Source organism: Ranitomeya imitator, chromosome 2 (assembly GCF_032444005.1).
Source record: "Ranitomeya imitator isolate aRanImi1 chromosome 2, aRanImi1.pri, whole genome shotgun sequence".
Lineage (NCBI taxonomy): Eukaryota > Metazoa > Chordata > Amphibia > Anura > Dendrobatidae > Ranitomeya > Ranitomeya imitator.
Window position 1 is genome coordinate 39,853,314 of NC_091283.1, and position 27,411 is coordinate 39,880,724.

The 27,411-nt window shown below is 43.0% G+C and overlaps 1 protein-coding gene across 1 annotated transcript in view; it reads right to left on the bottom strand.

Moving 5' to 3' along the window:
* Positions 1 to 1,055: 1,055 nt before the first annotated feature.
* The window catches only part of DLL3 (delta like canonical Notch ligand 3), a 104,241-nt gene continuing 77,885 nt past the window's right edge, over positions 1,056 to 27,411 (bottom strand). The window contains exons 6-9 of the mRNA XM_069746512.1: positions 13,024 to 13,243; positions 12,304 to 12,934; positions 8,029 to 8,140; positions 1,056 to 1,644 (exon numbers count right to left, since the gene is read on the bottom strand). Coding sequence (XP_069602613.1) covers positions 1,639 to 1,644; positions 8,029 to 8,140; positions 12,304 to 12,934; positions 13,024 to 13,243 — 969 coding nt within the window. The 3' untranslated portion in view covers positions 1,056 to 1,638. The remainder of the gene's footprint in view (positions 1,645 to 8,028; positions 8,141 to 12,303; positions 12,935 to 13,023; positions 13,244 to 27,411) is intronic.

Here is a 27,411-nt window from a genome sequence, read left to right on the forward strand (position 1 = left end):
AACACCTCTATATACAGTAGATAACACAGGATCCACCATTCACAATAGGTGATGTCACAGCTCACCTCCTCCTCCTCCTGTACAATGACTGATAACACCTCTATATACAGTAGATAACACAGGATCCACCATTCACAATAGGTGATGTCACAGCTCACCTCCTCCTCCTGTACAATGACTGATACCACCTCTATATACAGTAGATAACACAGGATCCACCATTCACAATAGGTGATGTCACAGCTCACCTCCTCCTCCTGTACAATGACTGATAACACCTCTATATACAGTAGATAACACAGGATCCACCATTCACAATAGGTGATGTCACAGCTCACCTCCTCCTCCTGTACAATGACTGATAACACTTCTATATACAGTAGATAACACAGGATCCACCATTCACAATAGTTGATGTCACAGCTCACCTCCTCCTCCTTAGATACTTTAATACCATTAATAGGGTCAATATAAGTCTGTTTCTTCTGATGTACATGTAAATTTCCTGAAACAGGAATTTTGAGTCTAGAACAATCCCAGTGACCAGGGTGAAATTACAAGATTTATTTTTTTAAAAGCAGATTATGATATAAAAAATATAAAAAAAAAAAAAAACTTGGTTTACACAACAAATTTTGTGATGACACATTCCCTTTAGTCATATAATTGATTGAGAATTGTTATGTTATGAGATGCAGACCTGTCCGGAGAGGAGACTACACTTAGCTCTGCGGTGGGTAACCTGACAGAAGACATTTGCCCTCCCAGAGTGTTACCAGTACCTGATCATTCTCTCCTGAAAAGAAGCTAATCACTGAGCTTAGTGGCTCATGCCTTCTACCGCAGCAGAACCACTGCACTCAGTGATTGGCTGCAGCGGTGATGTGTGCTGTTGGTGTGAGGACACTGCTGAATCTGAAACACAGAGACCAGAGGAGTGGCAGAGAGTCGGGGCTGGACCCGGGGAGGGTGAGCTCCACCCGTATACATCACGTCTAGCGTTGTGTGAGCGGCGTATGAAGGCTGCGGCATCTAGAGGGCACTTCACCAGAATTGGGTGCATTAAATATACATTTATTAAGTCTGAATTGTACAAACATGAGAAAGCTATAACCAGTCGGAAGAAAATAGAAGCAGTCTTTGGATCAAAAACAAGTCACAGGGTCAGAGCCCGCATAAATAAAAAAAAGTCCATCCATGAGGTTTTCTTCGGAAGTCGGAAGAGTCACGCCAGGGTCTTGCATTATTACTTGTGTCCTCTTCGAAGCTCCCTTCCATTTTTTTTCTCCGCCCCCCCAGTACAATCACTGCCGTACTGAGGGGAGGGCAGGGTCACCACAGCGTCCGGCAAATGGAGGGAGTCACCAGAACCCATCGGTCCTGAAGCCTTTGGCAATGGAATGATAATTTTTTTTTTTTTTCGGCAGTCCGTTTTTTGTTGTCGCGTTTCTTCTTTTTAGCAGCAGCAGCGCAGATAATAAATATAAAAATATATATACATCTGTTGGAATATTTACAAGGAAAGCTAAAAAATAAATAGCGCCTTAAAAAAAAAAAAAAGTGAAGATGGTAAAAAGGTAGTATTTTTTTTTCCACGGAAGAATAAAGGATGACGGTCAGTCTTGTGTCGGGAGCAGGTTACACCTAAGGTAGGAGAATTCAGGTTAATATATAAATGGCAGAAATAAAGTGTGAACAAAGTTGTATAAGCAATTAAAGGGTTATTGTTGTTATTCCCTGGAAGTTCATGTGCGGCCTCTGCTCCATGCATTGTCTATGGGGCTTCTTGGTCATTTCCATTAGTCCAGTAGACAATGAGTGGAGTGTTGGCCGTGCATGAGCTCAGGTTGGGGATGCAGAACCCTGATCTCGGTATTTCCAGGGGTCTCTTCAGTCAGCAAGTTATACCCTATGCTGTAGATGGGGGGGAATAACTTCTTTGTTTTGTGAAATAACCCCTTTAAGTATCAAGTAGGTACTGGCATTAAATGTGGAATGCCAGTCAATGTATGAAGACCGTGGCATAAAGTACCAACAGAGAAAGTCACATACAATTACGGTAATAAACAAGGTTACATGTTAAGTTATATGTCAGAAAATGTCATTATTTTATTATTATCCAGACAGAAGAAATAGGAGTCAAATACACACAATTATAAAATCTTATAGCGTTCAGACCCACGATAAAGTCCAGACCATCCTTCACGGCCCCCAAAGAAAAAGCGTACACTTAGATAGTAAGCATCCTTCACGGCCCCCAAAGAAAAAGCGTACACTTAGATAATAAGTGTGAATATTACATGCAACAGAAAAGCTCATCTCCATACCAATACTATAATTTGCGGCACAACGCACAAAGTAATAGAATGTGGTTTCAATAAAGTGCATAAAAAAGTGGCCAAACAGCAATATTCAGAGAAACAACCATATGTGTAAACACTAGTCGGTTCCAAATTACTCATCCTGTTGCTTTCATGTGGGAGTACCCCTGAAGAAGCTAATTTTCATGGTGATGCACAGCACCCCTGAGGAAGCTAATTTGCATGGTGATGCACAGCACCCCTGATTAAACCCCTTTGCATGGTGATGCACAGCACCCCTGATGAAGCCACTTTGCATGGCAATACACAGCACCCCTGATGAAGCCACTTTGCATGGTGATACACAGTACCCCTGATGAAGCCACTTTGCATGGCGATACACAGCACCCCGATGAAGCCACTTTGCATGGTGATACACAGCACCCCTGATGAAGCCACTTTGCATGGCGATTCACAGCACCCCTGATTAAGCCCCTTTGCATGGCGATACACAGCACCCCTGATGAAGCCACTTTGCATAGTGATACACAGCACCCCTGATGAAGCCACTTTGCATGGCGATACACAGCACCCCTGATGAAGCCACTTTGCATAGCGATACACAGCACCCCTGATTAAGCCACTTTGCATGGCGATACACAGCACCCCTGATGAAGCCACTTTGCATGGTGATACACAGCACCCCTGATGAAGCCACTTTGCATAGTGATACACAGCACCCCTGATGAAGCCACTTTGCATGGCGATACACTGCACCCCTGATGAAGCCACTTTGCATGGCGATACACAGCACCCCTGATGAAGCCACTTTGCATGGCGATACACAGCACCCCTGATGAAGCCACTTTGCTTGGGGATGCACAGCACCGCTGATGAAGCTTTTGTGCTACATGTAATATTCACACTCCTCTACGTGAATGCTTTGACTTAGGGAGCCATATGGGTTAGCCTGTGGACTCTGGATAATAAGTGTTGACTTTTCCTTACATATATCTGGAGGTTTTAGGTTTGTGACTTTTTCGTTAGTACTTTAACAGAGTCAGATATTTTATACTGTTTATTGTGCCTAAAGGGGTGATGGCTGCCGCTGGGACCCCCACTAATCCTGAAAATGGTTTGGCTGTAGTGCAGCTTCAGTGTTAGGTCCCCTTCACAGTCCAGAACAGGGTCAGCTGCTTGTCCCTTTACAGCTGCGGCCCCTTCATTATAAGAATCAGCGGGGGTCCTAGAGTTCAGCTCCACACCGATCATTAAGTTATTGTCCATCCTAGCGACATGCCGTCACTATAAGATGAGCATAAACTTTTATGTGCATGAGATTGATCGACAGGATCTTTATGTCCTGCAATAGTCTCGCACCTGTTTATTTCAAAAGGTAACGCGACATCACTTCCTGCGAAGATCTTGAGCCGTTATTCCCAAAAAAAATCAGGGATAGAGGATAACTTGCAGATTGGTGAGAATCTAAATGCTGGGACTTCGAGCGATACCGAAATTGGGACTCTGAAATCCTTAGAACTGGATTCTTACAACCCATCACAAAGGACAAGAGGTGCGCTTGCGCAGCCTGCACACTATTATCTTTGTGGCTGCCGAGCACTGCGCTTGGCCAGTTTCGTCAGTCCCATAGACACTGCGCATGTGCACCTCTGCTCTATCAAGATGGGGCTGTAGAGCCCTTATTCAGGATCGCTGGGGGCCCCAGCGGCCGGACCCACAGCAATCAACAAGTTATTACCTATCCTATGAATAGGGGATAACTTGATTTTTGGCAGAATTAACTTTTTAACTCCTTCCGAGTTTTGACTTTATCTATAAAAACTTTTTTTTATATTTTACTTTTTCACCATATTTTGAAAGCCACAAGTTTTATCATGTTTTGTCTATGGAGCTGTTTGAGGATTTCATTTTTGTGTGACAAGCTTCATTGATACCATTTTATGGCATTTTTGTCCTTTTGATCACTGTTTATTACATTCTTTAGGAGGCAAAATGAACAAAAAAAATCAGCAATTCTAGTTATTCTAAACACCATTTGGTATAATTTAATTACCGGTAATGTTTTATTTTTATTCTGGGATTCGATACAACAGTATCGCCAACTTTAGATAGATTTTTTATTTAATTTTTTTTGTGCTAATTTTGCACAAACAAATTTTTCTGTTATTGCGTTGTCATGTTGTGGTACCCATAACTTTTTTTATTTTTGTAAGGGATAAATAACGACACAATAATTTGTGAAATTTGGGTTTGCAAACTTTTGATCAGGCTCATTTGGATGTTTTGAGTTGTCATTATGATTTAAAAAGAGAAAGCACAGTGGTTTGACAATAAATGGCTTCACCCAACCACTAACCATGAGTGGAGAAAAAGTTTTGGTGTTGTCATTCATATTCTCTGAAAAAAGGCCAAGAAGGCAAAAATTCTGATGGGGTATGTAAACTTTTGAGAACAATTGTAAGCCTGCGAGTACTATACTGATAAGTAGCCTATTACACCACTCCTCTGGCCAGTTTTGATAGCGGTGGTATAAAGCATTCTCAAGAGGCCATTACTAGACCTCCGGGTGCCGTATTCAACAATTGGCATCCCCTGATCATGGTGTGGAGGGTACCGATGGATTGACTGAGGGAGTGATCTCCCTCTGTCAGACTAATCTCTGTCAGAAGCTAAGCAGTGCTTTGGCTGACCGCTAGTCTCTTACTGGAACTTGCAACCATATAAGATTATGTGAGGCTGTAATTTTGGGTCAGGAGACCTGCAGACAGTCCAGGTATTGCAGTTCTTAGATGTACTGTGAAATACAGCTACCTGAACCTGGTCTTAAGTAGTAAAGCGGGTTGTCCTTACTGCATTGCTTTACCTGTAGAAGGTTCTTTGTTTGGTTTGGTTTCTTTGCCATAGACCTGACTACCCTAAATTTACAAACCTCCTGCTGTTTGCAATGAACCTATCGAAAAAGAACAATTCATATCGCTCAACACTACTAATATAACAAGTATTTTTTCTAAATTCACAAAATTCCACTTTTAACCATGTAATGCTCTATGACAGATAAGTCAGCTCAGCTTGCTGCTGTTAACCCATTAAACGCAGCTGTCAAGTCACTGACATTTGCATTTAAGATGTGGCAACCTGTTTGAGAGTCTGTTCCGAGCCCTCAGCTCACCAGTGCGATGCGATAAGGGTGCTGATGGTTTCCTATTGTTGCTGCTATGCTGGTAGTTACGTAAAGCCCACAAGATGTTTAAGTTTCATAGGAAATCATGATTAGGACTATATATTGTAATACTTTATTATGGCAGTTTTATAGAATGAACGAAAAAAGAAATAAGTAAAAAAGTTCTGTGTTGCCTACAGTGAAACATGGCATGATATAATAATTAAGGACTTCATTAGTTGGATCAGGTTAGCTTGAGATACAACACAACAAATAACAGTCCAGGTATGACTAGGGGTGGTTTGTTGACTGTGATGTTTGACTGCATGGTAGAAATATGGGTAAGCCAAAAGAGTGACCCAAAAAGTTAAGAGAAGAGATCATTGCCTTGCACAAACAAGGAAAAGGAAGTGGAATTCTCAAGCTCGAAATTATTGAAAAGCGAGTAGAATATCTGTACGTGACAGAAAGGAGTCTCCAACTGCCACCAGATTTCTGAGGTGGCAAAAGAATTCCAAGATGTACAAGAGTCTCCATACCCGAATTCCAAGATGTACAAGAGTAATATCCAATATGCTCAAAACCATATAAATAAGCCTCAGAAGATTTTAGGTTTTGTTCTGTGGACTAATGAAACAAAATTAAGATGGATTAATTAATGGAATGTCTGGAGGAGGACAAATTATGCATACAATTAAAAAGGACACTTAACCTACAGTGAAGCATGGACGTGGATAGGTGATGTCTACATTGAAGAGTAGCAGTGGCCTATTGATGCCTACAGGGAAGCATGGTGGGGGCTCAGTGATGCCTACGTGAAGCATTGTGGGGGCTAGTTGATGTCTATAGTAAAGTATGCTGATGGCTCTATGATGCTTACAGTGAAGCATCGTGGGGGGAGGACTTAGTGATGCCTATAGTGAAGCATAGCGTTGCTTCAGTGAAGCCTACAGTGAAACATGACAGGGGCTCGGTGATGTCTACAGTGAAGCATGACGGGGGCTCAGGGATGCCTACAGAGAAGCACGTCAAGGACTCGGGTATGTTTGGCAGTGACTTGGTAAAGCCGTGGGGCTGCTTTGCTTACTCCGGCACTGGAAACCTGCAGTGTGTGGAGGGCAAGATGCATTTAATCAAGTGTCAGGAAATCCTATGATAAAACATCATACCTTCTGTGAGGAACATGAAGATTGGGCGACCTAGGATCTTACGACAGGACAGTCATCCCAAACATACCTCACAGTCTACCAAGGCTTGAATACGGAAGACCTTCTGGAGTGGCCATCACAGTCACCTAGCTTGAACCTCCATAGAAAATCTTTGTTGGGATTTGAAGAAAGCATTTGAAGGAAGCAAACCCAAGAATATTACTTATCTGCAGGCCATTGCTAATGAGGAATAGGCTAAGATTCCTCGGGATTGCTGCTATAAGTCGGTGTCTGACTATGCATCACATCTGCAGCAGGTCATAGAGGGCCTCTACTAAGTTCTAAAGAAGCTTGTAATGAAGAAGTAGATTAATTTTGTGCCTGCGGTAGTCAGCAAAAGTGGAAATTTTGTGATCTATTTTTGGGGAACCAATTGTTATATTAGTTGTGTTGAGCCATTTATACAGAACCCCAGCTCCGAAAAAATTTGGGACGCCGTGTAAAATTGCAAGAATGCAATGATTTGGAAATTTCTTTATCTACATATTTTATTAATAGCAAAACATAGGACACAGATCAGAAGTTGAACGGTGGGCATTCATCTCAGTTGAAAAAATGTAACTCATTGATGGTGGTGACCTATCTCAGGATAGTTGAGACAGGGTTAGCAAAACCATGGGACAACATTCCTCTCTCAAAGCTAAAATTGTCTCCTCCCTTCCCCTACGTTAACAGACTTGTTATGAATAGAAGAGGGGATGCCGCATAATGGTGGACACCTCCCGGCCGGGCACAACTTTTTTGAGATGTGTCGCTGCCGTCAATTTCTAAATGAGTTAATTTTTAAAAATGAAATGGAAAAATGTTCAACTTCTCATCTGTGATTTACGTTCTATTGTCAATAAAATATGTCGAGAAGAGATTTCCAGTCATCGCATTCTCTTTTTCTTTACATTTTACACCACATCCCAACTTTTTAGGAATTTAAGTTGTTCTTGTTTTATTGCTATACTGCAGAAAATTTGCACATTTCGAAAAAATCTCATTTGCAATGGAAGTGTGAATAATTTTGATTGCAGCTGAATATTGTCAAATTCTCGAGCTCCAAAGTCAAAGACCAAAGCCTGCCAATTTCAGACCCACTGATTATTTATGTGGGGTCCTTCCAACTTTCCCATGGAAGATGATATGGGGTGAGTCAAGAAATGGAAGTTTTGTATTAAAACTTAGTATTATTTTGCTCCTCATGCCGCTGGCATGTACGGAAGTGACATTGCCCGCCTTCCCCATAAAAGACACGTGAGGGCTCAGCCAAGCTGTCAGCTGCATAACCTTTGCAAAGAAGTCTTATAAAAAGTGAATTTTTTTCTGTTATATGGATGAAATGAAGGATTGGTACCTCAGTGGCGAACACACACTGCTCAGAGGAGCCAGGAAGGAGGTATATTGGATGACAAACAGCATCTTGGTTCTGCCCTATGGCATTGCTGTGTCTGACATCTGACTTTGCGCTAAAAGAAAAACACAATTGTTATAAAAGGTATAGGGGATACTGGAGATATATATTACTACTTACCGATAATACCACTAGTATTAACCCCTTCCCAACATCCGCTGTACATGTAAGATGCGTGCGAGTGTATGGAGCGTATGAACCGGTATCTGCGTGGCTGCACTCCTGAAGCCCAGTCACAGCTGGACTTTATAGGAGATCATGATTTTAGCTATATATTGCAATTCTGTGATATAACAGTATATAGAACAATCGCAGGTTCAAATCTCCTAGGGAGACTTAAAAAAAATTAAATAAAGACATAAAATAAAAAAACATACAAGTTCGAATCACACACCCCACTCGCTTCCATTTCCCTATGTAAAAATAAAGACTGTAAAAAATAAAATTAACATTCGGTATTGCCACGTCCATAAATGTCTCATCTATCAACATATTATTACACAGTGTTCCAAATTGTTATATGGAAATTGGATTTCTATATCAAAAAGGTTTCTTTTTTTTTTTCAAATAACCTCCAGGGATGGTTTGTGTCTCGATCTCTTTAGAAATAAAACACCTTGGGATAATAAGTTTGCCAGGTGAGGTCCAATTAAAAGAAAACTACTTAATAAGAACGTTCAACATTATTAAGCAGGCCACAGATTTCAAGCAATATGGGAAAGAAAAAGGCTCTGACTGCTGACGAAAAGCGTTAAATAGTTCAATGCTTTGTACATGGTATGAAAACATTAGATATTTCACAAAAGCGTAAGCATGATCATTGTACAGTGAAAAGATTTGAGGCTGACACAAAGCACAGACCGTTTTGTGCAGATAAAGGCATAATGAGGAAGGTTTCTGCCAGACAAATTAATTGGATTAAGAATGTAGCTGCAAAAATACCATTACAAAGCAGCAAACAGGTATTTGAAGCTGCTGGTGCCTCTGGAGCCCCATAAATCTCAAGATGTAGGATCCTCCAGGGCTTGTTGTCGTGCAGAAAACTAATATTCAGCTGCCCCTAAACAGTGCTCACAAGCAGAAACTGTTTTAGTGGGTCCAGACATACATGAAGACTAATTTTAAAACAGTCTTGCTTACTAATGAGTGCAGGGCAACCCTGGTTGGTACAGATGGATGCAGTAGTGGATGGGTTGATGGACGGCCACCATGTCCCAACAAGGTTGCAACATCATTAAAGAGGTGGCGGAGTAATGTTTGACATGTTTTGGGTCGGAATCATGATGCGAGATCTGGTAGGCTCTTTTAGGGTCCTTGAAGGTGTGAAAATGACCTTGGCGAAGTATATAGTATTTATGACTGACCACTTTCTTCCTGTTACTGAAAGAACTGTGCCATCTGTAACAAGATCATCTTCATGCTGTAAAGACCTCTGAGCTATTGGCTGCTATGGGCATAAAGGTAGAGAATCTCATGGGTGGCCACCATCTTCCAGTGACCTCAGCCCTATTAAGAACCTTTGGAGTATCATCAAGCAAATGATCTATGAGGGAGAGTGTTATGGACCTGGTGGTTAGGAGCACCCGGAACGACCTGATGGTTAAACTCACACAGGACAAGCTCTGGGAAGTGGGAGCTCTGCTGACCGCAACCCCTAATCCTATCACACAACTAGAAATAGCCGTGGAGCGTACCTAACTCTACCTAGACGCCTGTTATGGCTGGCAATCAGGCAACACAGCGTGCAGTAATCAGCGCACATACAGAGATCTGGCAATAACCAAAAACAATAGGACGAGCTCTGAGACGTGGAATCTCTGTAGACTGCAGTACCTGATCTATCCTCACACAACTATAAGCAGCAGTGGATTGCGCCTATCACTACCTATGCAACTCGGCACTGCCTGAGGAGCTGACTAGCCTGAAGATAGAAATACAAGCCTGACTTACCTCAGAGAAATACCCCAAAGGAATAGGCAGCCCCCCACATATAATGACTGTTAGCAAGATGAAAAGACAAACGTAGGAATGAAATAGATTCAGCAAAGTGAGGCCCGATATTCTAGACAGAGCGAGGATAGCAAAGAGAACTATGCAGTCTACAAAAAACCCTAAAACGAAAACCACGCAAAGGGGCAAAAAGACCCACCGTGCCGAACTAACAGCACGGCGGTGCACCCCTTTGCTTCTCAGAGCTTCCAGCAAAAGAAAATAGCAAGCTGGACAGAAAAAACAGAAAACAAACTAGAAGCACTTATCTAGCAGAGCAGCAGGCCCAAGGAAAGATGCAGTAGCTCAGATCCAACACTGGAACATTGACAAGGAGCAAGGAAGACAGACTCAGGTGGAGCTAAATAGCAAGGCAGCCAACGAGCTCACCAAAACACCTGAGGGAGGAAGCCCAGAGACTGCAATACCACTTGTGACCACAGAAGTGAATTCAGCCACAGAATTCACAACAGACGCCTCTTCACAGCCTAAAAGCTAACTAGCCCTAGAGATAGAAAATAAAGCCTACCTTGCCTCAGAGAAATTCCCCAAAGGAAAAGGCAGCCCCCCACATATATTGACTGTGAGTAAAGATGAAAGTCACAAACAGAAATGAAACAGGTTTCAGCAAAGGGAGGCCAGACTTACTAAACAGACTGAGGATAGGAAAGGTATATTTGCGGTCAGCACAAAAACTACAAAAAGACCACGCAGAGTGTGCAAAAAGACCTCCGCACCGACTCACGGTGCGGAGGTGCCACTCTGCATCCCAGAGCTTCCAGCTAGTAAGGCAAAATCATGATAGCAAGCTGGACAAGGAAACAATGAACAAATAAATAACTAGCAGGGACTTAGCTTCTGCTGGAGTAGACAGGTCACCAGAAAGATCTAAGAGCGAACTGAACCAGTACAAGAACATTGACAGCTGGCATGGAGTAACGATCTGAGTGGAGTTAAATAGAGCAGCCAGCCAAAGAATAAACTACGTCACCTGTGGAAGGAACCTCAGAAGCAGCAGCTCCACTCACAGCCACCAGAGGGAGTCCATGGACAGAACTCGCCGAAGTACCATTCATGACCACAGGAGGGAGTTCGATAACAGAATTCACAACAGGAGAGAGGCCGTTTACATCAAGACAGCGGCTCTGGGAGGCTAGTCTGATATCATGGAAAGAAATTAAAGTCCAAACTATCCAAAAACTCATAAGTTCAATAGATGCAAGAATTGTCAAGGAGATATCAAAGAATGGGTCCTGTTGTTACCATGTAACTTGGCCTGTTAAGATGTTTTTGATTAGAAAAGCTTTTGATTTCACTAAAGGTGACCTCTTAATTCCGCAAATTCAATAAATGACCATTTTCAGTTCTTTACAACCAAAAAAATGTTTGGAAACTCTGTTGTGCTTAATAATTTGGAGTAGTGCATTATGAGTTTTTTTAGTTGTGCAAAAAATATACTGCTATTACTGAGAGGTTCGTCCAATAAAACCTGATTTATACTTTTAATGGTTGATGATTTGGACATTATACTGACTCATTTCCATCGAACTCTTAGAAAAATCAGAGAATAATATCATTTGCAAAATAATTTGGAACGCGGTGTATATTTAATCCATATGGTAAACTTCATATAAAAAGAATAATCTCCAGAATTGCTGGTTTTTGGTTTACACACATTTCCTCCCAAAAATGCAATAAAAAGCAATCAGAACATCATAGGTACCCCAAAATCGTATCAAAAACTACAGCTCGGCACTGAAAAAATCAAGCTTTCACACAGGTCTATTGCTGGATAAATAAAAAGTCTTAGAAAATGGCGACACAAACCAAATTTTATTTTTCCTAAGTCCTTGGGAGAAAAAAAAGTCCACGGTTAAAATAAAAAGCTAAAAAAAAAAAAAACAGTTGAAAAAAATTGGTATCGCCATAATTGTACTGATCTGGAGAATCCTGTTGCCAGTTCATTGTTACCCCACAATTAATGGGGCGAAAACCCCCCAAAAATAATAGTAGAATTATACATTTTTTTTTCACCACACTTTGATTTTTTTTCTCCCATTCTTCAGTACATTATATGATGAAATGAATGATGTATTTCAAAACTAGAACACATCCTATAAAAAACAAGCCCCCGTACGGCAATTTCAACAAAGTAAAAAAAAAACTACGGCTCTATGATGAATTATGATGATACATTATCCGTACATCTGTAATGTTAGAGCAACTCACCGGCGGACATCTTTCTCCTCCTCTAAGTCTGAGGCCGGGAGTAGCTTCTGCTTGCTTCTAGATTTTTCCCTAAGGCAGTCCTGATTGGGCATCTTGAAATGTGGAGGTGAGATAAGAAATGGCTCCTTCTCTTTTAGGTTATTCTTGTGCTCTAAGTCATTGGTGACTATCCCTTTTTGCTTGAGGAAACCTTTCTTAAGACCTCTCATAAGGAGGAACAGACCGCACACGAGCAAGCTCAATGTGATCACCCCTAAGCAAGCCGTCAGGGCTACGTTGGATGGAGGATCAGCATAGTAAGAAGATGAAGTTGGTTCTTGCACCCTGAACTCACAACTGGAACCCATGAAGCCAGAGGAACACTGGCAGACATGGCCACTGAAGTGGGTGAAGCAGGTGCCTCCATTAAGGCAGGGCTTGGTACTGCAGGCATCTACTCGTTGGATACAATCTTTTCCACCATAACCAAGAGTACAGGAACAGGTGTAGGTGTTCAGCCCATCTACGCAGGTGCCGCCATTGGCACAGAGGTTGATGGCACAGTCGTCGACATTTACTTCACACCGAGAGCCTGAAAAGCCTACGCGACATTTGCACACTGCGTTACGCCCAACATCCAAACAATGGCCACCTACGAAGAAATTTTACAAAGTTGTAGGATGTTACCCTAAAGAAGAAGGAAAAAAAAATCACAAGAAATATGTAGTGGTGAAGACTCACCATTCAGACACGGGTTGTTGGTGCAACGATCAATTTTTTTCTCACAGTTGGATCCATGGTAATTGATGGGGCAACGGCAGACATAACCACCCACAATGCTTTTCTCTACGCAGGTGCCACCATTAAAGCAAGGGCCATCGGCACACGTCATGGCACTTATGTCACAGTTCTTTCCATAAAAACCTCGAGGACATACACATTTGTAGTCATTTTCCAAGTCCTGAGATGGGAAGGGTAAGGGGCAATGGAATCAGAGAAGGGGGATAATGAGCAGGAAGACATTTGGAGAGAGAAAGGTATAGTTTAATTGAGAGTACAAAAAAAAATAGAAGTTTAGACAAAGTGGAAGCCAATTAAGGAAAATAATAGACAGAGCGCATGAAAGGAAAATGATGGGTGAAATAAGGAGAAGATAATGGACACAGAGGGGGAAAAAGGAGTTGTTAATAAGGATGTATTTGACAATGTCTACACATACGTTCACATATTGGGGTACAACGTAAAACCTAGTGCAAAAGAAAAATAGGAGAGTTGACTTTAGTTACAAAAACATATATCAGCATTATAATAAAGCCTTTGAAGTCTCAATTCAACATTTCTGTGATTTTTTTTTTTTTCTGGTGGGGTGTCACTTGCCACAGACCAAGGTTTCATTTACATGAGCAGATAACCGTTAACGATGAAGGATATGATCGCATCTCACGACCAACAAACAATTTCAGACGAGTCTTTATACAGGAGAAGAACCGTGAATTAAGTGGTTGAATAGAGATCGTAACATCGAACGTTGTGCACTCTGTGGACACAGACAAATAATCCGAAGTGTAGGCGTCTTCAATGGTCATATCCCGTAATTATTTTGAATGCATAAATTCACAAAGTATTGTACAAACATTTCTGTTCATACCATATAAAGAATATTTAATTGAATTAACGAAGCTAAAAACTTTTCGCTAATTAAGAACATGAACTCGCCCCATCTGTCAAAATGTACTCGTTCCAATGCATCAACTGCTACTGAAATGTTGAACGCAGTCAACCCTATTTAGGACTTGAATTTCCACTCCTTTTTGTCGGTCAAACTTTTGAACGATCAATCTCCGTTTACATTTCACAGTTTTCGAAAATTGAACGAGAATTTTTTCAGTCGCTCAACCCATTTCACATTGCACAATTATCATGAATGATAGGTTGTTAGTGGTGATGAGTGCAAGTGTTCGTCACTCGAGTTTGCCTGGGGTGCTTGGGTATGCATCAAGTATTGCGGATACTAGGGTGAAATGTTTGAGTCCCCGCGACCTCATGTTTCGCGGCTGTTAGGCAGCCACAAAACATTTGTGGATTGCCTGACAAACATGGGCAATCCTCCACATGTTTTATGGCTGTAAAACAAGTGGTTGTGGGGACTCAAACATGTGACTCGAGCACCTGCGATACTTGGTCCATACCCGAGCACCCTAGTCAAACTCGAAAGATGAGCACTTGCATTCATCACTAGTCGTTAGCAGTAGAATCTGACATATCAGCCTCTGTAAATGGGGCATAAGGTTCAGTGAGTCTGTTCCCGGCTCGGTGTGATTGATATCCTCCATACAATCTACTTAATGGCAAGACCGTGAGAAATCATGTGCATGCGCGCTACTTGCCGGCTCCCTTATCGTTAAGTAGTGCATAATCGACATACTTTATTTTATGCAGCTCATTGTAGGACTGCCTGTACATTGCTTTAGACTTTGAACAACTCTCCAATGAAGTAGATTGTATGTGGGATGACAATCACAACCAGGGGGACTTGATTTGAGGATCAGAACCAGAACTAGTCTAGGGGAATTGATACCTTGTCGAAAGAATCCTGGTCCATTTACATTTGACAAGATCCAATATAAAATACCTTTTTTTAAAAAAAAAACACAGAAATGTTCGATTAAAACTGCAAAGGCTCCTCTCAGCATATTTACTGCACTCTGCAAAAGTGTTAGGTAGGTGTGGAAAAAAATGGTTATAGCAAGAATGTTTTCAAAAATAGAAGGGCTAATGGTATATTTTATCACTGAAACTGTAAAGTGAAGGAACAAAAGGGAAAAAATGACCAAAATACCACTCTTTGCCTTCAAAAAAGCATCAATTCTTCTAGGCACTCTTGCACAAAGTAAGAGATCTTGAAGGCTTGTAGTCAGGTGTATGAGTAACCTATTATACCAAACAGGTGGTAATGATCATTAATTTCAGATGTAGGTTGAATCTCAGTCATTTACTGAACTAGAAACATGTCTGTGGGAGGCGTAAGACTGGGTGAGGAACACTTAAACTCTGTTATAAAGGTGAGGTGTTGGAAGACAGTTTCATGTCATAAATCGTAACAAGAAACAAGGTACTTATACTGCATCAGCAAGGTCTTTACCAGGCAAATAGTTCAAAGCAAACTGTGGTTTCAAGATAGTGTCAAAAGCTTTTGAACAGCATTAGAAATGGGCATCCTTAAGAATGAAATATTCTGTGGTTGGTAAAGGAAACTTAGATCAGCAGATGAAAGACCCGTCATGCTTACTTCTCTTGGAAATTGGAAGATGTCCAACAGAACAATCGGGTCAGAAACCAGTGAGACGCAGTTACACCCATCTACTGTTCGGAGAAGTCGAGCCAGAAGTGGTCTTCATAGAAGAATTGCTGCCAAAAAACCATACTTTCAACGTGGAAAGAAGGAAAAGTGACTCAACTATGTATGAAAACATAGGAAATGGTGTGCAGAAAAATAGCAGTCGCTTCTCAGGACTGGTGAGTCAAAATGAGAAATACGGTATGGCTGTGAACAAAAAGCAGTTTATTCGTTGAAGGGCTTGAAGCAGTAGAATAATGAGTGTCTGCTGTAACGTGCGTCTGTCTCCATGTGTTGCCGTATTCATTCTAGTGATGGAGGAGATGTTGGGAGCAGTAGCTCGGGGTGGTGAAGGCTCTGGGTTGGCTGGATAGAGCCTGCACCAGAGAAGTCTGGCAGATTGGCATGTGTGTACTGTCCGACTGCAGTAATCAGCTCCCTGCTTTGGCCAATGAGATAGCACTACACCTTACTAAACCTCCTAACTTACTGCCAGTTATAGTTTTACTTGCCCTGGTTCACATTCTAGTCCAGCTCCTGTTTAGCCTGTGTTATTCCCATTCTAGTCTCAGCCCATTTCCTGACTATTTTTCCATGTTTTGATTTTGTTCCTTGTCTGCCCTCTTTGTCCTGATGCCTGACCTGACCGCTTCTACCAACCTGTTTCAGTGACTGACTGAGCTCTGCTCTAGGTTTTTGCTACTAAATCTGGCAGCACTCTAATGTACAGACAGAGAGCCTGATTCCAGTAATGTGTCACTTACTCGGCTTCTTGCAGTAATTTGATAAAAATCACTGGTTTTATCAGTAGATTATCACTAGAGGACTAGTAAACCTGCTGCCACGTAGTCCTTCATAGTCCTGAGCTCTGTATAACCTCCGCTCAGACTAATGATTGGGAGATTTCTGCATACGCACAGTGTACACAGCAAACTGCCAATCCAGTGGTTTGGGCGAGGTTGTACAGGGCTCAGCATTCAGTGAACTGCAGCGGAGAAAAGCGTGATTTTATCAAAACCACAGCAAGTAGCCCAGTAATTGATACATCCTTGAAATTAGGGTCTCTTCCCCAACACTATGCTGCCCTCAGATGGGGTGACAAAGGCCTGGTGCCAGATTCCCTTTAAAGGGTGTCAGTCTGGGAACGGATAGTCGGAGTTGCTAGTGCGTGGAAGGCATATTAATAGCTGCCATGTGACTGTATACAGCTGTAATGTACAAGTGCTACTCAATAAATTAGAATATCATTGAAAAGCCTGCACATAGCCTCCTATATACAGTATGAGCCCGCACATAGCTCCCAATATACAGTATGAGCCCGCACATAGCTCCTATATACAGTATGAGCCCCCACATAGTCTCCTATATACAATATGAGCCCCTATATACAAGTGCTTCTAACTAAATTAGAATATCATTGAAAAGTCATTCATTACACATAGAATGATCTATTTCAAGTGTTTATTTATGTTAATGTTGATGATTATGGCTTACAGCCAATGAAAACCCAAAAGTCATTATCTCAGTAAATTAGAATACTTTATAACACTAGCTTGAAAAATGATTTTAAAATCAGAAATGTTGGCCTACTGAAATGTACAGGGTGGGCCATTTTATATGGGTACACTTGGGTGGGCCATTTATAAAGTTGGATCCAAAATGGCTGACTTCAAAATGGCCACCATGGTCACCACCCGTCTTAAAAAGTTTTCCCCCTCCCATATACTAATGTGCCACAAACAGGAAGTTGATATCACCAACCATTCCCATTTTATTAAGGTGTATCCATTTACATGGCCCACCCAGGTCTATCCATATAAATGGCCCACCCTGTATGTTCAGTTAATGCACTCAGTACTTGGTCAGGGCTCCTTTAGCATCAATTACTGCATCTATGCGGCCTTACTATTTAAACTTTTATTACATACATTGTCCTTTCGGCTCCTATTATTGTTTTTAATATCGTCAGCATTACTTAATAAAATATTTATTTTCTATTTTGGACTTTTTGGTCAGTTGGTTCTTTTTCTTTTTGTCATCAATGCTGCGTGGCATGCAGGTGATCAGCCTGTGGCAGTGCTGAGTGGTTATGGAAGCCCAGGTTGCTTTGATAGCAGCCTTCAGCTCGTCTGCATTGTTGGGTCTGGTGTCTCTCATCTTCCTCTTGACAATACTCCATAGATTCTCTATGGGGCTAAGGTGAGGCGAGTTTTCTGCTCATCAAGCACAGTGATACTGTTGTGTGTAAACCAGGTATTGGTACTTTTGGCCGTGTGGACAGGGGCCAAGTCCTGCTGGAGAATGACATTTCCATCTACAAAAAGCTTGTCGGCAGAGGGAAGCATGAAGTGCTCTACAATGTCCTGATAGACGGCTGCGCTGACTTTGGTCTTGATAAAACACAGTGGACCTACACCAGCAGATGACATGGCTCCCAAACCATCACTGATTGTGGAGACTTCACAATAGACCTCCAGCAGCTTGGATTGTGGCCTCTCCACTCTTCCTCCAGACTCTGGGACCTTGATTTCCAAATGAAATGCAAAATTTACTTTAATCTGAAAATAACACCTTGGACCACTGACAACAGTCCAGTTCTTTTTCTCCTTGGCCCAGGTAAGACGCTTCTGGTGTTGTCTATTGGTCATGAGTGGCCGGACACAAGGAATGTGACACTTGTAGCCCATGTCCTGGACATGTCTGTGTGTGGTGGCTCTTGAAGCAATGACTCCAGCAGCAGTCCACTCCTTGTGAATCTCCCCCAAATATTTTGAATGGCCTTTTCTTAACAATCCTTTCAAGGCTGCGGCTATCCCGGTTGTTTGTGCACCTTTTTCTACCACACTTTTTCCTTCAACTCAACTGTCCATTAATATTCTTGGATACAGCACTCTGTGAACAGCCAGCTTCTTAAGGAATGACCTTTTGTGGCTTCCCCTCCTTGTAGAGTGTGTCAGTGACTGTCTTCTGGACATCTGTCAGGTCAGCAGTCTTCCCCATGATTGTGGAGCTACTGAAACAGACTAAAGGACCTTTTTAAAGGCTTAGGAAGCCTTTACATGTGCTTTTGTTAATTATTCTAATTTACTGAAATAATGACTTTTTGGTTTTCATTGGCTGTAAGCCATAATCATCAACATTAACAGAAATAAACACTTGAAATAGATCACTCTGTTTGTAACTACTCTATAGAACATATGAGTTTCACTTTTTTGCATTGAAGAACTGAAATAAACTAACGTTATAATATCAAAATTTAGTGAGAAGCACTTGTATCTGCAGGTAATAGTGAAGAATGATGAAGGTTTCTAGCAAGTTTGGGGCTGCTTTTGAGCAAATGGAGTGTAAAGAAGATCAAGGAGTCCTGGAACAGATGATCCGGCCCACACAGAGCCCCGATCTCGCATTATCATGTTGATGCTCATATCTGATGCTGTTTAGAAGGAAAAAAGGCAGTCACCAAATATTAATGTGATTTAGATTTATCTTTTGTTCTTTCACTTTACAAATAGCTAAAACAAACAATTAACGCTTCTATTTTTGAGAGCAGCCATTCTGCCACACCAGCCTAAAACTGTTGCCTGGTACTCTGTAAGTATAATGGCGGTTTCTAACGGTTAGGGGCCCTGACAAGTTTCCTATGGCTTAATTGATAGTAACATCACTATTTTTATTTGCACTAGTTTTTTTTTAACATTTCTCCTAAAGAGAGAGGTTTTCTGTATCCACTGTAAAATAAAAAGTTTTGCAAGTTTCTAATAAACAATTTTGAAAAGCTCTGCTGGAAGTGAATGGAATGGATATTTATTGTAAAAGAAAAACCTGTTGAGATCTCTGATTCACTCTGAGGGTATGTGCGCGCAGAATTTTTTTTAAGGCAAAACTGTTGGGAAAAAAAAATGGACATAGTGCACAGCAATGTAAAAACGACATGGCTGTGCATGTGTTCTTTTCTCTGTTACTTTTTTAACTGCTTTAGGGTTCAGAAACCTTGAAGTATTTAAAATTTTCATCTGCCGGGAGGCTTCCGCTAGGAAAAAGCCATCGGCAGTGTAGCCACCGCAAAGATCGGCAAACCAACTAGCGGCAATGCTGCTTCAGGATAATGGCTTTTTCCTGACGCGGTTTCAACTTGGAAAACCTTGACAATTCCCCCTTTGGAATTAAGGCGTCATGTACACATACCTTGGCAGAAAATTTTTGGGACGCTTTCACCCCACAGATGTTAAGAGACCAAGTTCCCATGTGCGGAAACGCTGCATTTTTCTTCTGCAGGATTCCGCACCATGATTCACAATAGCAATCTGCTTTGATCATTTTGGTTTTGCTGTTTTTCCCCTTTGTCTTTGCATTTTATAAGTGCAGAAACACTGGGAATCTGCACTAAAAACACAATGTGTTTTTTTTACATGTGTTTCTCTATCGCCTCTCATTGGGGGACACAGGAACCATGGGGTGTATGCTGCCACTAGGAGACTGACACTATGCAAATAAAAAAGTTAGCTCCTCCTCTGCAGTGTACACCCTACCGACAGGAAGTAGGATATTCAGTTTAGCTTAGTGTCAGTAGGAGGTGGACACGGGTCTCTCATTAAACCCTTATCTACCTCAATGTGCGTTGTTTCCTTTCAGGTTTTTCCGGAGGGATACAGGGTGAACAGTCACACCTGTAATCCCACAATACGGACTATGAGTACGGCGTGTACTGCCACCCCGTATCCTCATAGATCCCTCAACAGGACCATGATCCTAGCACACAAGCGTGCTCAGAAGTCCGGTCCTGGCTCCGTCCCCCACCCACTCGCCCACCAGAGCCTGTCGGTTGGAGGAGACGAGGACGTCCATCAGCTCCCTGGACGTCTGATATCTTCCCCGGATTGAGGTTAGTATGGACGGCGTGGGATGTTTTATGTTGTGAATTCTGTTGTTGGGCTCCCTCCTGTGGTCGTGAATCTTACTTCGGCTGGTTCTGTCCATGGGCTTCCTCTGGTGGTTATGAGTGGAGCTGCGGCTTCTGAGTTTCCTTCCACAGGTGACGAGGTTAATTCGTTAGCTGGCTGCTCTATTTAACTCCACTTAGATCATTGCTCCATGCCACCTGTCAATGTTCCAGTATTGGTCTAGTTCTCTCCTGGATCGTTCTTGTGACCTGTCTTCCCAGCAGAAGTTAAGTTCCTGCTTGTTTTTCTCTGGTTTGCTATTTTTCTGTCCAGCTTGCTATTTTGATTTTTGTCTTGCTTGCTGGAAGCTCTGGGACGCAGAGGGAGCGCCTCCGCACCGTGAGTCGGTGCGGAGGGTCTTTTTGCGCTCTCTGCGTGGTCTTTTTGTAGTTTTTTGTGCTGACCACAAAGTTACCTTTCCTATCCTCTGTCTGTTCAGTAAGTCAGGCCTCACTTTGCTAAATCTATTTCATCTCTGTGTTTGTAATTTTCATCTTTACTCACAGTCATTATATGTGGGGGGCTGCCTTTTCCTTTGGGGAATTTCTCTGAGGCAAGGTAGGCTTTATTTTTCTATCTCTAGGGCTAGTGTTGTGAATTCTGTGGCAGAGCTCCCTCCTGTGGTCACAAGTGGTACTTCGGCTGGTTCTCTCTGTGAGCTTCCGTTGGTGGAGGAAAGTGGTACTGTGGCTTCTGAGTTTCCTTCCTCAGGTGATGTGGTGAAGTCGTTAGGTGCTGCTCTATTTAACTCCACCTAGTGCTTTGATCCTGGCCTCCAGTCAATGTTCTAGTATTGGACCTGTTTCCTCCTGGATCGTTCCTGTGGCCTGCTGCTCTGCATAGCTAAGTTACTCTTTGCTATTTGTTTACTATTTTTTTCTGTCCAGCTTGTCAATTTGTTTTTTACTGCTTGCTGGAAGCTCTGAGACGCAGAGGGTGTACCTCCGTGTACCTCCGTTAGTTCGGTACAGAGGGTCTTTTTGCCCCCTTTGCGTGGTTTTTGTAGGGTTTTGTGTTGACCGCAAAGTTACCTTTCCTATCCTCGCTCTGTTCAGAAAGTTGGGCCTCACTTTGCTTAATCTATTTCATCTCTACGTTTGTCTTTTCATCTTAACTCACAGTCATTATATGTGGGGGCTGCCTTTTCCTTTGGGGTATTTCTCTGAGGCAAGGTAGGCTTATTTTCTATCTTCAGGCTAGCTAGTTTCTCAGGCCGTGCCGAGTTACATAGGGAGCGTTAGGCGCAATCCACGGCTGCCTTTAGTGTGGTTGGAGAGGATTAGGGATTGCGGTCAACAGAGTTCCCACGTCTCAGAGCTCGTTCTTGTTTTTTGGGTTATTGCCAGGTCACTGTATGTGCGCTGACCTCTATGTCCATTGTGGTACTGAATTACCTTTCATAACAGTACTGGAGGCCCAAAGTACTAATGATTCCCAATAGAGGGAAAAAAGAAGTTCTGAGACCATTTTTTTTTCTTTGCACTGTGTTTTGCCTTTTTTTCCCCCTAGACATTTGGGTGGTTCAGGACACAGGTGTAGCAATGGACATTAAAGGTCTGTCTTCATGTGTGGATCAGCTCACGACAAGAGTACAAAGTATTCAAGACTTTGTGGTTCAGAATTCTATGTTAGAACCGAGAATTCCTATTCCTGATTTGTTTTTTGGAGATAGAACTAAATTTCTGAGTTTCAAAAATAATTGTAAACTATTTCTGGCTTTGAAACCTCGCTCCTCTGGTGACCCAGTTCAACAAGTTAGGATCGTTATTTTTTTTTTGCGTGGCGACCCTCAGGACTGGGCATTTTCTCTTGCGTCAGGAGATCCTGCATTAAGTAATATCGATGCATTTTTCCTGGCGCTCGGATTGCTGTACGATGAGCCTAATTCTGTGGATCAGGCAGAGAAGAATTTGCTGGCTCTGTGTCAGGGTCAGGATGAAATAGAGGTATATTGTCAGAAATTTAGAAAGTGGTCCGTACTCACTCAGTGGAATGAAGGTGCGCTCGCAGCTATTTTCAGAAAAGGTCTCTCTGAAGCCCTTAAGGATGTCATGGTGGGATTTCCTATGCCTGCTGGTCTGAATGAGTCTATGTCTTTGGCCATTCAGATCGGTCGACGCTTGCGCGAGCGTAAATCTGTGCACCATTTGGCGGTATTACCTGAGCTTAAACCTGAGCCTATGCAGTGCGATAGGACTTTGCCCAGAGTTGAACGGCAAGAACACAGACATCTGAATGGGCTGTGTTTCTACTGTGGTGATTCCACTCATGCTATCTCTGATTGTCCTAAGCGCACTAAGCGGTTCGCTAGGTCTGCCACCATTGGTACGGTACAGTCAAAATTTCTTCTGTCTGTTACCTTGATCTGCTCTTTGTCATCGTATTCTGTCATGGCATTTGTGGACTCAGGCGCTGCTCTGAATTTGATGGACTTGGAGTATGCTAGGCGTTGTGGGTTTTTCTTGGAGCCCTTGCAGTGTCCTATTCTATTGAGAGGAATTGATGCTACGCCTTTGGCCAAGAATAAGCCTCAGTACTGGACCCAGCTGACCATGTGCATGGCTCCTGCACATCAGGAGGTTATTCGCTTTCTGGTGTTGCATAATCTGCATGATGTGGTCGTGTTGGGGTTGCCATGGCTACAAGTCCATAATCCAGTATTAGATTGGAAATCCATGTCTGTGTCCAGCTGGGGTTGTCAGGGGGTACATGGTGATGTCCCATTTCTGACTATTTCGTCATCCACCCCTTTTGAGGTTCCTGAGTTCTTGTCTGATTACCGGGATTTATTTGATGAGCCCAAGTCCGATACCCTACCTCCGCATAGGGATTGTGATTGTGCTATCGATTTGATTCCTGGTAGTAAATTCCCAAAAGGTTGACTGTTTAATTTATCTGTGCCTGAGCACGCCGCTATGCGGAGTTATGTGAAGGAGTCTTTGGAGAAGGGGCATATTCGCCCGTCATCGTCGCCATTAGGAGCAGGGTTCTTTTTTGTAGCCAAGAAGGATGGTTCACTGAGACCTTGTATAGATTACCGCCTTCTAAATAAGATCACGGTTAAATTTCAGTACCCCTTGCCATTGTTATCTGATTTGTTTGCTCGGATTAAGGGGGCTAGTTGGTTCACCAAGATAGATCTTCGTGGTGCGTATAATCTTGTGCGTATTAAGCGAGGCGATGAGTGCAAAACTGCATTTAATACGCCCGAGGGCCATTTTGAGTATCTAGTAATGCCATTCGGACTTGCCAATGCTCCATCAGTGTTTCAGTCCTTTATGCATGACATCTTCCGAGAGTACCTGGATAAATTCCTGATTGTGTACTTGGATGACATTTTGATCTTCTCGGATGATTGGGAGTCTCATGTGAAGCAGGTCAGAACGGTGTTTCAGGTCCTGCGTGCTAATTCTGTTTGTGAAGGGATCAAAGTGTCTCTTTGGTGTTCAGAAGGTTTCATTTTTGGGGTTCATCTTTTCCCCTTCTACTATCGAGATGGACCCTGTTAAGGTCCAAGCCATCCATAATTGGACTCAGCCGACATCTCTGAAAAGTCTGCAAAAGTTCCTGGGCTTTGCTAATTTTTATCGTCGCTTCATCTGCAATTTTTCTAGTATTGCTAAACCATTGACTGATTTGACCAAGAAAGGTGCTGATTTGGTCAATTGGTCTTCTGCTGCGGTGGAAGCTTTTCAAGAGTTGAAGCGTCGTTTTTCTTCTGCCCCTGTGTTGTGTCAACCAGATGTTTCGCTTCCGTTCCAGGTCGAGGTTGATGCTTCTGAGATTGGAGCAGGGGCTGTTTTGTCGCAGAGAAGTTCTGATTGCTCGGTGATGAAACCATGCGCCTTCTTTTCCAGGAAGTTTTCGCCTGCCGAGCGAAATTATGATGTTGGCAATCGAGAGTTGTTGGCCATGAAGTGGGCATTCGAGGAGTGGCGTCATTGGCTTGAAGGAGCTAAGCATCGCGTGGTGGTCTTGACTGATCATAAGAACTTGACTTATCTCGAGTCTGCCAAGCGGTTGAATCCTAGACAGGCTCGTTGGTCGCTGTTTTTTGCCCGTTTTGACTTTGTGATTTCGTACCTTCCGGGCTCTAAAAATGTGAAGGCGGATGCTCTGTCTAGGAGTTTTGTGCCCGACTCTCCGGGTGTATCTGAGCCGGCGGGTATCCTCAAAGAGGGAGTAATTGTGTCTGCCATCTCCCCTGATTTGCGGCGGGTGCTGCAAAAATTTCAGGCTAATAAACCTGATCGTTGCCCAGCGGAGAAACTGTTTGTCCCTGATAGGTGGACGAATAAAGTTATCTCTGAGGTTCATTGTTCGGTGTTGGCTGGTCATCCTGGAATCTTTGGTACCAGAGAGTTAGTGGCTAGATCCTTTTGGTGGCCATCTCTGTCGCGGGATGTGCGTACTTTTGTGCAGTCCTGTGGGATTTGTGCTCGGGCTAAGCCCTGCTGTTCTCGTGCCAGTGGGTTGCTTTTGCCCTTGCCGGTCCCGAAGAGGCCTTGGACACATATCTCTATGGATTTTATTTCAGATCTTCCCGTCTCTCAAAAGATGTCAGTCATTTGGGTGGTCTGTGATCGCTTCTCTAAGATGGTCCATTTGGTACCCTTGTCTAAATTGCCTTCCTCCTCTGATTTGGTGCCATTGTTTTTCCAGCATGTGGTTCGTTTACATGGCATTCCAGAGAATATCGTTTCTGACAGAGGTTCCCAGTTTGTTTCGAGGTTTTGGCGAGCCTTTTGTGGTAGGATGGGCATTGACTTGTCTTTCTCCTCGGCTTTCCATCCTCAGACTAATGGCCAGACCAAACGAACCAATCAGACCTTGGAAACATATCTGAGATGCTTTGTTTCTGCTGATCAGGATGACTGGGTGTCCTTTTTGCCTTTGGCTGAGTTCGCCCTTAATAATCGGGCCAGCTCGGCTACCTTGGTTTCACCGTTTTTCTGCAACTCTGGGTTCCATCCTCGTTTCTCTTCAGGGCAGGTTGAGTCTTCGGACTGTCCTGGTGTGGATAATGTGGTGGACAGGTTGCAGCAGATTTGGACTCATGTAGTGGACAATTTGACTTTGTCCCAGGGGAAGGCTCAACGTTTCGCTAATCGCAGACGCTGTGTGGGTCCCCGACTTCAGGTTGGGGACTTGGTTTGGTTATCTTCTCGTCATATTCCTATGAAGGTTTCCTCTCCTAAGTTTACACCTCGTTTTATTGGTCCGTATAGGATTTCTGAGGTTCTTAATCCTGTGTCTTTTCGTCTGACCCTTCCAGATTCTTTTTCCATACATAACGTATTCCATAGGTCATTGTTGCGGAGATACGTGGCACCTATGGTTCCATCTGTTGATCCTCCTGCCCCGGTTTTGGTGGAGTGGGAGTTGGAGTATATTGTGGAGAAGATTTTGGATTCTCGTGTTTCAAGGCGGAAACTCCAGTATCTGGTTAAGTGGAAGGGTTATGCTCAGGAAGATAATTCCTGGGTCTTTGCCTCTGATGTCCATGCTCCCGATCTTGTTCGTGCCTTTCATATGGCTCATCCTGGTCGTCCTGGGAGCTCTGGTGAGGGTTCGGTGACCCCTCCTCAAGGGGGGGGTACTGTTGTGAATTCTGTGGCAGAGCTCCCTCCTGTGGTCACAAGTGGTACTTCGGCTGGTTCTCTCTGTGAGCTTCCGTTGGTGGAGGAAAGTGGTACTGCGGCTTCTGAGTTTCCTTCCTCAGGTGATGTGGTGAAGTCGTTAGGTGCTGCTCTATTTAACTCCACCTAGTGCTTTGATCCTGGCCTCCAGTCAATGTTCTAGTATTGGACCTGTTTCCTCCTGGATCGTTCCTGTGGCCTGCTGCTCTGCATAGCTAAGTTACTCTTTGCTATTTGTTTGCTGTTTTTTTCTGTCCAGCTTGTCAATTTGTTTTTTACTGCTTGCTGGAAGCTCTGGGACGCAGAGGGTGTACCTCCGTGCCGTTAGTTCGGTACGAAGGGTCTTTTTGCCCCCTTTGCGTGGTTTTTGTAGGGTTTTGTGTTGACCGCAAAGTTACCTTTCCTATCCTCGCTCTGTTCAGAAAGTTGGGCCTCACTTTGCTTAATCTATTTCATCTCTACGTTTGTCTTTTCATCTTAACTCACAGTCATTATATGTGGGGGCTGCCTTTTCCTTTGGGGTATTTCTCTGAGGCAAGGTAGGCTTATTTTCTATCTTCAGGCTAGCTAGTTTCTCAGGCCGTGCCGAGTTGCATAGGGAGCGTTACAATATAAAGTGACTAGCACACTCCAGGGTGTTGTGATGCAAAAAAGTGGGGATTTATTACATACAGTAAATCACAAACGTTTCGGTCGATACTGGACCTTCATCAGTGTGCTAGGTATAATTGTATACTTGTATGGCCCCAAAAACAATAGAATACTCGGATTTGCATCAATCAGACATGCTGGAAAAAAAAGGCAACAACCCGGGAAGAAACAGAACCAGGCTGGTCAACTGACGGTGAGTCAGAATAATAGGTGGCGCTGAGGCTTAAAAGAGCTGTCAGTATGCCGGGACACTAGGGATAAATGCGGTATCCGCCGCTAATAGAGTGTGTCACACTCTATTAGCGGCGGATACCGCATTTATCCCTAGTGTCCCGGCATACTGACAGCTCTTTTAAGCCTCAGCGCCACCTATTATTCTGACTCACCGTATGTCAGTGTGTCACACTCTATTAGCGGCGGATACCGCATTTATCCCTAGTGTCCCGGCATACTGACAGCTCTTTTAAGCCTCAGCGCCACCTATTATTCTGACTCACCGTCAGTTGACCAGCCTGGTTCTGTTTCTTCCCGGCTTGTTGCCTTTTTTTTCCAGCATGTCTGA